The 13,354-nt window shown below is 58.8% G+C and overlaps 1 protein-coding gene and 2 long non-coding RNA genes across 7 annotated transcripts; 2 read left to right on the plus strand and 1 right to left on the minus strand.

Annotated features, from left to right (window-relative positions):
* The first annotated feature begins 4,951 nt into the window (after positions 1–4,951).
* LOC136788288 (snRNA-activating protein complex subunit 2-like) lies at positions 4,952–8,369 on the plus strand. Of its 4 annotated transcripts, XR_010827158.1 has the most exons (6): positions 4,961–5,176; positions 5,864–5,983; positions 6,083–6,148; positions 6,633–6,803; positions 7,378–7,674; positions 8,040–8,369. XR_010827158.1 is itself a non-coding variant. In XM_066986576.1 (5 exons), the coding sequence occupies exons 1-5, from the start codon at positions 4,979–4,981 to the stop codon at positions 7,189–7,191; spliced, it is 576 nt and encodes a 191-aa protein (XP_066842677.1). In that variant the 5' UTR covers positions 4,952–4,978; the 3' UTR covers positions 7,192–7,280. The 4 variants fall into 4 exon arrangements, 3 of the variants coding, with proteins under 3 accessions (XP_066842677.1, XP_066842675.1, XP_066842676.1); XM_066986576.1 differs by lacking the exons at positions 7,378–7,674; positions 8,040–8,369 and adding an exon at positions 7,171–7,280 and having other exon boundaries at positions 4,952–5,176; XM_066986574.1 differs by lacking the exons at positions 7,378–7,674; positions 8,040–8,369 and having other exon boundaries at positions 4,953–5,176; positions 6,633–7,082.
* LOC136788296 (uncharacterized) lies at positions 6,983–9,174 on the minus strand. 2 transcript variants are annotated; one of them, XR_010827166.1, is made up of 3 exons: positions 8,971–9,174; positions 8,740–8,867; positions 6,983–8,292 (listed from the first exon to the last, which is right to left on the minus strand). It is a non-coding gene; the product is annotated as an uncharacterized lncRNA (long non-coding RNA). The 2 variants fall into 2 exon arrangements; XR_010827165.1 differs by having other exon boundaries at positions 8,740–9,167.
* LOC136788294 (uncharacterized) lies at positions 9,056–9,635 on the plus strand. The gene is made up of 2 exons (XR_010827163.1): positions 9,056–9,094; positions 9,167–9,635. It is a non-coding gene; the product is annotated as an uncharacterized lncRNA (long non-coding RNA).
* The last annotated feature ends 3,719 nt before the right edge of the window (positions 9,636–13,354 follow it).

Consider the following 13,354-nt stretch of genomic DNA (forward strand, 5'->3'; position numbering starts at 1 on the left):
GCACGTGTGTGTGCCCTGTCAAGGCACGAGCCCTGGTATGCTCTCCTACTGAGCTACTGATGTAGATGGCGCTGGGACAGAAACTTCTCACGGGGCTTTGGTTGCAGAAGTGTCCCCAGGGAGGGCTTTGCCAGATCCTCGGCTGCTTCCTGCGCTGGAGCCCAGCTGGTATCCCAGGGGTGGGAAGTCATTTCACTGACTTCACAAACGAAGCCCTGGTCCTCCAAATTGCACTGGTGCCAAAGTTAACTTCCTACTTTCTGTTCAGGTCCTCTAAGAGCAAAGGACAATGCTGAAATAAGAAAATCTTCCCCAACATCCCCTGACATCATAGAGGATATCATAAAGGAGTTAGAGGAGGCAGCACCTGGTGGGTATATTTCACTCTGTCCGCCATAAGACTTGGGAAGCTGAGGTTCTAAATCCATGTGTGGACACACCGTAACCTGCACAGCAGGAAGGGATGGATCAGAGCGGAGACACTCAATTTCACACCTGGCAGGCACTGGTGAGCGCCAGAGAAGGCCGAGAGCCTCTGCTGCCGCTTGTGGGTCACGCCGTGTCCCAGGGGCAGCTGCTAGCCCAGCACTACCATAAGTGGTCCGAGCTGTTCCGTGCAAACATTGGTATCCAGCCAGCAGCAACTGGTGTGTGCTTGCAGCTGTGCCCAGAATATGGTTCAAGGAGGAGCAGTTCCTTGTAGTCACACTGTCCTGCTTTCTTTCTAAAGAGCTGGTTAGAGAGACTGTGCTGACGGAGGTGCTTTGGCGAGGAAGCGGTCGCACGCTGCCGCTCCCTGGCAAAAGGACAGAGCCAGTGAAGTCAACTGCCCCACCAGGTAAAGGCTGTTTCTTGGTCATCCGCTGTCACCAACCAGAACCAGCATGCGTGTGCAGGTTCTTGCCCTGGTACCCGCTCTTGCAGCTCATGTCAGCAGCCAAACCCAAGAGTGTCAGTAGGCAGCAAGTGTTGCAGAGGAAGGCAGGAGTGGCTCCCTGAGGATGGCTGTCTTCCCCGGGCTGTGACAGCACGTGAGAGCAGTGCAGCGGAGAGACGCTCACAAAGCTCTGTGGCTGTGGCTAGAGAGGGGTCACCTCCCAGCGCACCCAGTTCCCAGGGATTTTGGAACCTTGCTCTTGGGGGAACGAGGCCGTCAGAAGCCCATTGAGCAGACGATGGGAAACGGGACCCCTCCTGTGAGCTGAGGCCCAGAGTGGTGCCCTGACTCAGTGCAGATGGGGCACTGCCTCACTGGCACTCCTGGGCTCCCGAATTTTGTTCAGTTTTGTCCCTAAGGCTCCGAGTGTGCCTCGAGCAGCGAAGGTGGGCAAGCGCCTAAGACCTTTTAGAACTCCAAAGAGCTGGGGGAGCAAACCTGAGACACTGGGCCCTCAGCATTATGGCAGGGGAAACAAAGGATGGAGGGAAAACAAAGCTGAGAGGCAAAAGGGAGGCTCCAGAGTGCCTTGAGTTGCAGTGCCTTTGGCAGATTCCCCAGCTTCTGCTGAACCTCAGGAAGCATTGCGGCCTGAGGATTTTCACTTGCTCAAAGATGCTAACCAAATGAAACAGAACACTTCCTGGCAATGTCAGACCTCCGGTGAGATTACCAGTAGTGCGCAGGACACAGCAATGTCCACAATTGTTCTTGCAGGCGTGGATGGGGAGAACAATGCAAACACTGCGAAGCCCCAAGATTTCCTAAGTTTCGGCATAGCAGTCACTGTGGTATTCGTGGCTCCCCTCCTGCTTGTGATAGTTGCGTGCTGGGTGCGTGAGTATTCGGCGTTGGAGGCAGAAAAATCAGTGAGTTGTTGTTCCCCCGCTCCCTCTCCTCCTCTCCCCCTCCCAAATTCGTTACCGTATCTTTGTCAACATTATTATGTGGCTGCTGCCAGCCAGGAAGCAGTTGTCGTTAGCGTATTGTGAAGTGAGCAGTTAGTTTTTGACCAGACTCTTCTGAAATTTCTGCTGTCCAGTGCTTTAGGTGGCCTCTAATTCCTGGGCATTCTGTTCTGGAGCCCATTTTTCTGTTGCTGGTCTTAGCGAAGCTTGGCCCTTCCGCAGCAAGAGCAGAGCCAGGGACAGCCGTAGGCAAAGCGAGGTCAGGAAGAGAAATGCAGGAGCTGAGAGAGGGTGCCATCAGAGAGAGAAGCGCAGCAGTGCCAGTTCCCCCCCAGCACAAGGCACCCTGTTCTGGGATGCCCTGAATTGCAGGTGTCCGCCTCAGCCAAGGTGTGCCAGCTACTGGGAGCATGGGGATGAGCCCTGCCAGCTGCGGGCATTGCCTTGGAGAGGGGCAGTCGGTGTGTCACAGCCGCACCTGAGCGCTGCCAGCGTGCGTGTCCTCAGCACACACAGAGCTTGTGTGTTTAATTACACATCCCAAAGAGCGGATGGGCAGCACCTCCCCGAACAGGGAGCCGAGGCCGTCACCTTGTTGGGCCAGGGCCAGGGCCGGGCAGGGAGCTGAGTACTGGTCCTTGCAAGGCGCTCTGAAAAAGGGCAGCCGGTGGCTGTTGGGACCCGGTCGTGCTGAGCCCGGCTGTGGACCCCTGTCTCTGCGGGGGCCAGGTCTTCTTGCTGGGACAGCACGTGCAGAGCAGGCAGGTCAGGATGGCTGGCGAGGCGCTGGGGAGGAGACAAGCTGGGGCAGGATGTGGAGGGGAGCAGAGTCCCAGCCGAGGGCACAGGGCACCCTGTTTTCTGCACAGAGCACTGTGTGCCCACAGCTCACGCACAGCCGGGTGCCTGCACCCTGCTGCCTCGCACCCGCCTGGCACCGCAGCCGCAGCACGGCCTCAGCAAGTTCCTGTCTCCGCAGGCGCCTCGCCGCAGCCCAGGCAGCCCAGACATTGACACCCGCAGCCGCTCCGTGAGCCCCTACAGGCAGCCTGACCACCGTGGTACGCCTGAGAGCCAGGCCCGATGCCAGCAGCCACCATCAGTGCCTGGAAGAGCGGCCCGCCTGCCACCAGCCCGGCCTCCACGGCCCCCAAGCCCGGCAGCGGATCAGTGGAAGGTGCACGACCGGCCCAGCAGCCCCCAGTCCTCGTGGACACAGACACCACCTCCACGGCCCCCTCCACCCTCTTCCAAGGGCTGGGGCAGCCCCCCCCGGGATGCAGCCTTGGCCACACTTCCAATAAATATTGTGTAATACAGCACAGCAGTCCGGGTCTTATGTACAGCGACACCCAGGAACCCACAGCAGGACTTTGTGACTGATCGACAAGTAAGCCTGAGGGTCCTCGGTGCTGGGGGTCAGCCAGACTGTGCCCACCATGCAGGGAACGCAGGGGAAGGGAGCTGGGGAGCAGCACAGCAGGAGCAGACAGAAGGGCTGTGAGCGCGGCAGCGACCCTGCACAGCGCTCACCCGAGAACCCCCTGCTCAAACTGGCAGTGCCGCAGCCACACACAAGCGCGGGCCCTTCCTGATCCTGGGCCGAGGCCAGGCTCCCCACAGCCAGCCCTCCTCAGGTCCTGACCCTGCACGGATGGCCGATTTTGGCCAGGGCGCCCCATGCCAACGCTCCCACGGCTCAGCTCTCCTCAAAGGGTACAAGAGAAAAATCCCAGCTCATTGCCCAAGTCTCCCTTGTGCTGGGCCCCACAGCTGGATGCTCTGCTCTGGGGAGGGGGGTTTCACGAGGGCACAGCACACGGGGAGAACGGCTTTTCACTGGTGACGATAGCAAGATTGAGTGGCTGAGCAATTACAAAGACAGCTCTTCCTTTCCGTAGCATATTCTCCCCTTTTTAAAGGACAGGCTCAGCTCAGTTTTTACCAGATTGTGGTGTTTTTTATTTATTTCTTTACATCATGCAAACAGTGTGTAATATACTTCTTTTTGCTGCACTACCATCCTGAGTGGAACAACAGCTATTAAGACTAGAGGTAGAAAGAGGCGACTGAGGGGAGGCCTCACGGCGGCCCTCAGCTTCCTGAGGAGGGGCAGGCGCTGATCTCTTCTCTCTGGGGACCCGAGGGAACAGCACGGAGCTTCATTGCCTCAGCCCCCTCCAGTCGCTGCAGGTCACTAAGGAAGAGGTAGATCGCAGCATGCTCCACACACGCTTACTTTTGTACCAGCACGGTGCCACTGCAGGTGCCCAGCAGCCGTCTGCAAGGCGCTCTTGAGTGGAAGGGAGAGACGAGTGCCGTGGAGCAGTCCCCCGATTCTCCCATCAAAAAGTGCCCCCATTCCGAAGCCTTTGGGTACACCTGAACTCCCCTGGGGAGCCTTTATGCAACCCCACACAACAGGACTCTGCGCCTTCTCTCTCTCCAGACCCTAACCCTAATTAAGGCCCCCCCCATAGCCACTAAGACCCCCCCCCCCAAGCCATTAAGGATCCTCCCTGGGACCCCCCCAACCCCCCCCCCAGGATATTAAGCCTAACCCTAATTACACCCCTAATTAAGCCTTTCAACCCAAGCCTTTGGGTAGACCTGACCTCCCTTTGGGAGCCTTTACACAGCCCCACACGCAACAGGACTCTGCGCCTTCTTTCTGAACAACCCCGACCCTAACCCTAATTACGCCCCTAATTAAGCCTCCCAACCCAAGCCTTTGGGTAGACCTGATCTCCCTTGGGGAGCCTTTACACAACCCCCCCACACAACGGGACCCTGCGCCTTCTCTCTCTCCAAACTACCCTAAATGTAACCCTAATTACGCCCCTAATTAAGCCTCCCAGCAGAAGCCTTTGGGTAGACCTGACCTCCCTTTGGGAGCCTTTACACAGCCCCACACGCAACAGGACTCTGCGCCTTCTCTCTCTCCAAACAACCCTGACCCTAACCCTAATTACGCCCCTAATGAAGCCTCCCAGCAGCAGCCTTTGGGTAGACCTGCTGTCCCTTTCTCCTCCCCCCCCGAACCACATCTCCCAGCACCCCCCGGCGGGCCGTTCCCTGCCAGCTCCCCCCGTTTCCACCCCGTTTCGTCGCCCTGACGCCATCTCCCCGCGCCATGAAGCCTCCCCCCCGGCCCCGCCTGGTCCCGGCCCGCTTCGCCGAGGCCCCGGCGGGGAGGCCCCGGGCCGCGGCCTGGTCGCTGCGGGAGAAGCGATCGCTGCTGGCGGCGCTGCGGGCCCAGGCCGCCCTCGGCCTCCCGGAGCTCCAGGCCCGGCCGCTGCGGGAGAGCCTCCCCCGGCGGAGCGAGGCCGAGGTGGGCCCGGGGGGGGGCTTAAAATCCCGGGGGGGGGCTTAATGGCCCGGGGGGGGGGTCCTTAATATCCCGGGGGGGGGCTTAATGCCCGGGGGGGGGTCCTTAATATGCTTGGGGGGGTCTCAGGGAGGGTCCTTAATGGCTTGGGGGGGGGCCTTAGTAATCTGGGGGGGGGGGGGCTTGGGGAGGGGGGGGGGACTCCTGGAGAGGGTCCTTAATGGCTTGGGGGGGGGGTCCCTTAATATGCCCGTTGGGGGGGGGGGGTGGTCCTTAATAACACGGGGGGGTCCTTGGGGGGGGGTTGGAAGGGGTCCTGGGTCCCCAATTCCTCGGGGAGGGGGCTTGGGGGGGGTCCCCGGGGGGGTCCCGGGTCCCTGCGTACCCCAAGGTACATGGGGGGGGCAATGGGGGGGTACAATGGGATGGGGGGGGGTCTGGGGGTGCACCGGGGGGAAATGGGGGGGTACATGGGGATGGGGGGGGTGCACGGGGGGGGGCTGGGGGTACACGGGGGGGGGCAACGGGGGGTTTTGGGGTGGCAATGGGGGGGGGGGCATATCAGTGGGTCCTACGGGGTCGGGGTGGGTGGCAGCTCCCGGGGGCTGGAACTACGGGATATTTTTGGGGGGGGGCTATGGGGTATTTGAGGGGGGGGTCCCTAATTCCTGTGCCCCCCCCCCGGCAAAGATCCTCGGCCTGGTGTCGCGGCTGCGGGGCCGGGCGGCGCGCGAGGCCGTGGGCACCCAGCACCGCGCCTGCCTGGAGGAGCAGCGGCGCCGCCGCGCCCGGCGCCCGGCCCCCATCGAGGTGAGGACCCCCCGCCCCAGGGGGGGGGACACGATTTTTTGGGTGGGGGGGGACACGGGGGGGTCATATTTGTGGGTTTTCGCCTCCCCCCCCCTCCAGGTGTGGCTGGAGCTGGCACAGACGCTGGCGGAGGGCGTGGAGGAGGCGGCGGCGGCGTTTTCGCAGGTGGGGGGGGGTAAAAGTGGGGGGGGTGGGGGTAAATGGGGGGGTGGGGGTAGATTGGGGGAGGTCGGGGGTAAATTCGGGGGGGTTCAGGGGGTGAGGGTAAAATGGGGGGGGTTAAATGGGGGCTGGGGGTAAATTGGGGGGGGGGACCGGGGGTAAAATGGGGGGGTGGGGTAAAGTGGGGGGGTTGGGCGTAAAATGAGGGGGGGGGTTAAATGGGGGAGCCCAAATTGGGGGGGGTGGGACAAGGGGGGTGAGGGTAAAGTGGGGGGGGGGGGTTGGGGATAAAGTGGGGGGGGTAAAATGGGGGGCTGGGGGTAAAGTGGGGGGGGTTAAATTGGGGGATAAAATGGGGTTAAAAGGGAGGGTCCTTAATGGCTTGGGGGGGGGGGAGTCTTAGTAATCTGGGGGGGGGGGGGGGGGGGCCTTAACATCGCCAGATGGTCTCCGAGGAAGGTAACTCCTCTGGGGTCTCCTTAAACAGGGGCTGAGCTGCTGGGGGCACGGCTGGATTTGGGGTCCCACAGGTGTGACTGTCTGGGAGACCCTCAGCCTCATTCCCCCTCCCCATAACAACCCAGTGGTGAAATTGGGTGCTGGGGATTTTTCGTTATCTCACTTTGTTGAGGTCCTGCCTCGTGTCAACACACTGGTGGTGAGTGGAAACCCCTTGAGACCCAACCCCTTCCCGGCCCTCTCCTTCCCACACCTGCTCCTCCTATTTTGGGTGTGGGTCAATGGTATTTTTGTAGGGTTTGCAGCTGGGGGCAGGTAGGGAGGTGGAGACCAAACGTGTTTTCCCAGTGGCTGCTGTGGAGGAGCATCAGCGACGGGTTTTACCCTTCACCCTTAGCCTTTTCAACCCCCCTTCCCCATTTCCTATTTTCATAAATTACCAAGTTGCAGCAAAAAAAAATAAAATTGCTTGAAAGCACATTAAGGACATTTCTGCCGGCATGGCAAAGCTGCCCAGGGTGTGGAAAGGGTTTTTGCAGTCTCCTTTCTTTCATCACTTCCCGCAGCGGGACGCAACCTTGTGCTGAATCCCAAGGAGATAAAATGAGTCATAGCCCAGAGACATTTCTGCTTTACGAGGTCCCCTCTGTGCTTTATTGTATTCCTTGAAATGAAAGCCAGTTTCTTTTCTTTGCGTGGAGTTAGTCCCTTCTGCCTCTGCTCCTTGCACCTCACCTCCGTCCCCCCTGCCTGTCTCCCTCTCTATCCCCCAGCCGCAGTCCCTGCCCCGACCCTCTGGGTGCTGCAGGGACAGAAGGAATATTTCTTTGGAGACGCTGTCACGCTGGTGTGCACCACTCCCCCCAGCATCACTGGGAAGCTGACGTACCAAATTTTTGGCGAGGCTGGCTGGGCAGTTTCAGGATTTAGCTCGACGAATAACTACACGTTTGAGTTCGTCCTCTCCCGAATGAAACACAGGGGGCCGCATTTCTGCAGCTATTCCCTCAAGCAAGGTCGGAAGCAGCTCATATCCCCAACCAGCGAAAAACTGGTGATCAAGATTGGAGGTGAGCTGTGTGATTTCTTTATCTTTCTCTCTGCTTTCTCCCTCCTCTCTGAGAACTATTCAGATGCCCAAACGTGGGTGTCAGCTATCGCCCCGCAATGTGACAACTCACCTGGAAATCAGGATTGGTGGGCTTTGTGGTTTAACCCAGCCCATCCCCAAAATCAGTAGGATTTCTGGGTGGAGGATTTATCTTTCTGGGACCAGCATGGTCTGGAAGGTGGCTGCCACTGGCGCTCTTCTCATGTCGTGGCAGGAAGCCTACAATCCCAAGCTTTGCTGCATGCAGTGGGAAGGCAAACAACTGGAGATCCGTTTGTGCTGTCCTTATTGCTACGTCTCCATTTATTCCTCCCCTTTTCTCAGACCACCTTCCCCAGCCCCTGCTGATGGTGGAGTCCCCGCTGGGAGAGGTGATGGCAGGAGATCTCCTGAGCATCATCTGTAAGGCCCCTGGAGACGCCACTGTACGGAGGTTTCACTTCTACAGGGATGGCCAAGAGGTCCTCCCTACGACAGAAGGCTCTGAGGACAATGCAGCAGATCACGGGGGCAATTTAAGGACTTCCATGGTCCTCCAGCTCCCACGTGCTGGTCCCCAACAGAGTGGAAACTTTACCTGCAAGTATGAGGAAGAAAAGCCTGAGAGGTGGATCCCGTCCTTCACAAGCCAAGCCGTGTCTATCAGTATAAATGCCCAAAAGAAAGGTGAGCTGGCCATCCATCCACCCACCTAACAATCTGTCAGTCCATCCACCACCAACCCACCCATCCATCCACCCATCCATCCATCCAGTAACCAGCCCATTAAACCATCCCTCTCTCCATCTGTCCATCCGTCTGTCCCTCCCTCTCTCCATTTTTTCCTGAAACGATTCCATTCCAGTCCCTGTACGTTCCTCTCCAAACTAGCTGATTTTTGCACCGGGCAGCTGCTCTATCTATCCGATCACCATCCTTCTGTCCATGACTCAGCCCACCCAGTCTTGCACCCACCTCTCCCTCCCTCTCAGCCCTTCCATCACCCCAACCACCCCAAACAAGTATCGAGCATCCCTCTGTCCACCTTTATGGCTCAGCAGCCTCTCCTTGGCCTCCCGAGCCATTGTTCCCAAATTTCTCAGTGCCTCCTGCAGAGCCAAGCAAGCGGGGAAAGTCTTTGGGTGTTCAGCACTCAGGACCTGAGCAGAATGCCTGGAGACGGAGGGGTGGGGAAAGGGAAAGAGAGATGGTGGCGGAACGATGCTCACAGCCTTCCCTCCGTCAGCACGCATGAACTGTGTCTACATCTCCTAACCTGTCCCACCCTCTTGCAGGGAAGAGCTGCTTCCTTCTTCTACGGCTCCTGGTTGTGGGCGGCTGCTTCCTCACCATCAACAGCCTCATCCTCCTCTTCTTCTGGGCCCGGGGGAGAACCAAAGGTACACCCTGAGCTGAGGGGGGAATCGCCCCACCTTTGGGCTCCCCACCACCCACCTCGCTCCTTCCCGCAGACGCCTCGTTCCTGTCTGGAGCCAGCCCTGCCGGGATCTCCCAGCTGCACGCCAGATCCCCACACACCCTTCAGGAGGAGAATAAGTATGAGGAACACTAATGAGAGGAAGATGCTGTGGGCGATTCCACCCCCTAAAGACCGCTCCCTGCTGAAGACGCATCCCAAAAGACTGGTGTGCAGCCAAACAGGTGCTCACCTGTGGGAAAACAAAGCAAGAAACGGTTCCTGGGAGGATGAAAGAAGTAGAAAGGGGTCGTTTCACGTGGTAGAGGGGAGGGAGGAGACATGGACGTTGTCGGGAAGGGTGATTGTGAAAGAGAAAATGAAGAAAGACCAGAAATAAAAATGGAAATGGTGAGGAAAAAGAAAGGAGTGAGAAAGGGTGAGAAATGAAATGGAGAGACAAACAGTGTGAGTGAAAAATGAAAGCATGGACAGAGGCTGAGACAGAGTGAGAGAGGGATGGGGAAGAAAAGGGATGCCAGGAGCATCGAGGAGGGCACGACGGTGGGAAGAGCAGGTTGGAGAGGTGAAGGAGAAGAAAAAAGGTGGAAGGAGAGCCCCCAAATCAGAACAAGCCCTTGTGCGTGTCATTAACTGGATGGCCACCGCTGTCACCTCGCCTGGTTGTCCCGGTGTGTTAGGGATGTTAGGGCATCCAGGGAGGGGTGGGAGAGCCGCTGCAGGTGGGGTGGGTGGCTGGGGGCTCTGGTGTTTGGGCTTTTGGAGGGGAATGTCCCATAGCCCATATACGTGGGAGCTGTGGGGCTGCAATAGGAGGATGCTGGAAATGCAGAGACTGGGAACGTGTGAAAATGTGGAGGTGGCATTTGAGCCCCTGGGGGTGGCGTACAGGGAACTGGGGGGATATTGGGGTGGGACGTTAAGGAGTGAGTGGTGGATATTTGGGGCATGTGCGGGGCTATGGGATATGGCATGCCACCAGCACTGGATATGAGGGGAATGCAGGGATGTGGGGAAGCTGCGTGATCAATATGGGAACCTGAGCTGATGGGGGCGCGCTGGGAAATCTGGCTATGGATGGCACTAAGGACAGGGGGCTTTGGGGATACGGCAGGCTGCTGGGGAGGGATATGGGGGCAGGAAGGAGATGGCGACCCTGCCGATGGGATACAGAGCGACTTTGGGGCAGTATGAGGCTGTGAGATATGAGGATAGCGGAACCGCTCTCTCCTGTCCTCCGCGGCCTTATCTCCACCTCGCAGCCTTCCTTCCCCTCCAGCCTCTTTCTGCCATGCCCTCAGCCCCCGGCAGCCAGCAGTGGATGAGAAAGAATCGATAGAGGGGAGGGAGCGTGCTGCCGGGCCATGAGGTCCCAACGCTGCTCCGTGACACCGGGAGGGCTGCGAGGTCACAATACCTCTCGGCGATGCAGTGCTGGGCCGTGACATCCCGACACCCCATTGTGACGCTGGGCCAGCCCACAGGCACTGCTCCGCACCGGTCCTGACAGCAGCAGTAGCTGCAGCTGCAGCGGCGGTGGTGGAAGCATGGTGCGAGTGTGGGGAGCCACGGCCCCTGCCTGCGTCCTCTTCCTCCTGCTGGTGGCCCTGTGTGCCCGGGGTGCCCAGGCTGCGCCATGGCGACCACCGGGAGCAGGTGGGTGGGCAGGGCCGGGGCCAACACCAAACCCTGGGCGGCATGGTGCTGCGCGGCACGCGTATGGATGGAGGGGACGGGGACGGGATGGCAGCAGGGCCGGGCGGGCACCGCGGGCAGGGGGCAGGCAGGAGGCAGAAGCCCCGCAGGGTGGCACGGTGGGGCCGTGGCTGCTGCGGGGTTGTTTCCTGCCGGGGGGGCCGGGAGCGGCGCTGGGGCCGAGAAGCCCGGGTCTGAGCCCCTGTGGGGCTGAGGCCGCTGGCCCCTCTTGGGAAATTTCCACCTGCATCTTTGTCCCGTGACATTGCCTCAGCCCCCTCAGTCACTGCAGGGTGCTGGGGAAGAGGGAGAGCACAGCATGCCATGGCAACGTCTCTCATCTCTGCTTGATTTTAGATGATGACGATGTTGGCTCTCGATATCCAGCTTCTCAGCCGGATCATGGTTTGGAGCCTCAGGAGGATCCCCGAGGTACGTTGCGAGTGTGCTTCCTTGAAGGAAGATGGCTAATGGGCTGTAATAGTTTATTCAGGGTCTTCCAAGCGCGTTTGTGCCTTGAGGGGGCTTGCACAAATGAGCCCTGAATATTTCTTCACTTGGAGAGATGCCACCCCTGCCCCTCTCCACAGAGAGGGAAGAACCCAGGCTTTTCTTCCTGTTTGGGCCATGTCATTACCTGAGCCCCAGCCAGTGCCTCCCGGTCACTGAGGAAGAGGCAGGCCCCAAGAGGCAATGGAAGCTCCCCTTACCTGTGTCTGATCCCACTTGTGCCCACAGGCAGTACTGGTCAAGTGCCTCCATGGAATCCTGCTCCTGAGCCTGCCAGTATGGGTCCCACAGGTGGTAAGTTGTCCGTGTTCATTTCCTTGCTGTTTGTTAAGGGTTTGTTGAGCTAGCTCAGCAAGGGTTCAGCTGCTCACTGGCCAGGGGGCTTCTCCATGACAAACATGGATGATCATTTTTCCCGGGGTCTGCACGCTCCCCCTGCAGTGGGGTCTTCCTTTGTGTCCAGCAGAGATCTTCCCGTAAGAAACACCTGAGGGGCCACATCTTTGGCGGCGTGGTCCCTGCGGGGTGTTGCGCACAGCCTGGAGAGAGGATTTGGGAAGAGGCCAAGAGGGAGCCTCCAGCTCAGCAGGCCCCTTTGCGGCTTTGGAAATCCTGGCTCGTGTCTGGGTCCCACATCCTTGCCTGAGCCCCCTCCAGTCGCTGCAGGTCACTAAGGAAGAGGTAGATCACACCATGCACGGGGAATGTTTCTCTTCTGTGCTTGATTGCAGCAGTTCTCGTAGGCTCTGGCTACTCGACACCTCAGCCTGATGTGGACCACGAGCCTCAGGTTAATCTGCCAGGTAAGTCAGCGGAAGGCAGGAGCATCTAGGTGCTGCAGAGCCAGCAGGCACCTTGCGCTTGAGTTGAGACCTGGGGTGGGCACGGGGAGGGCCCTTCTCCGGGCAGCTCCACGCACGCTTAGTTTGTACCAGCACGGTGCCACTGCAGGCACCCAGCAACTGTTTGCAAGATGCTCTGGAGTGGCAGGGAGAGACGAGTGCCGTGGAGCAGTCCCCTCTTTGAACCGCATTCTCTGTCACTCTGGTCAGAAGGAGTATGTTGGCGTAGTTCACAGGAGGGACTCCACTTGTGTTTACAGATGGGACCGAAGGCGAAGGTGATCCAGGCTCCCAGATGGGTTCCAGGACTGAAGCTCTGGGAGATGGCCTGGGTAAGTTGTGGCTTTTGACTTCCTTTGAGAGCTGCCAGCTCAAAGCCCAAACGTCAGCCAGGCATCTCTGCAGGTGGGAGGGTATAGACCGGCACGTGTGTGTGCCCTGTCAAGGCACGAGCCCTGGTATGCTCTCCTACTGAGCTATTGATGTAGATGGCGCTGGGACAGAAACTTCTCACGGGGCTTTGGTTGCAGAAGTGTCCCCAGGGAGGGCTTTGCCAGATCCTCGGCTGCTTCCTGCGCTGGAGCCCAGCTGGTATCCCAGGGGTGGGAAGTCATTGCACTGACTTCACAAACGAAGCCCTGGTCCTCCAAATTGCACTGGTGCCAAAGTTAACTTCCTACTTTCTGTTCAGGTCCTCTAAGAGCAAAGGACAATGCTGAAATAAGAAAATCTTCCCCAACATCCCCTGACATCGTAGAGGATCTCATAAAGGAGTTAGAGGAGGCAGCACCTGGTGGGTATATTTCACTCTGTCCGCCATAAGACTTGGGAAGCTGAGGTTCTAAATCCATGTGTGGACACACCGTAACCTGCACAGCAGGAAGGGATGGATCAGAGCGGAGACACTCAATTTCACACCTGGCAGGCACTGGTGAGCGCCAGAGAAGGCCGAGAGCCTCTGCTGCCGCTTGTGGGTCACGCCGTGTCCCAGGGGCAGCTGCTAGCCCAGCACTACCATAAGTGGTCCGAGCTGTTCCGTGCAAACATTGGTATCCAGCCAGCAGCAACTGGTGTGTGCTTGCAACTGTGCCCAGAATATGGTTCAAGGAGGAGCAGTTCCTTGTAGTCACACTGTCCTGCTTTCTTTCTAAAGGGCTGGTTAGAGAGACTGTGCT

Source organism: Anser cygnoides, chromosome 34, assembly GCF_040182565.1.
Source record: "Anser cygnoides isolate HZ-2024a breed goose chromosome 34, Taihu_goose_T2T_genome, whole genome shotgun sequence".
Lineage (NCBI taxonomy): Eukaryota > Metazoa > Chordata > Aves > Anseriformes > Anatidae > Anser > Anser cygnoides.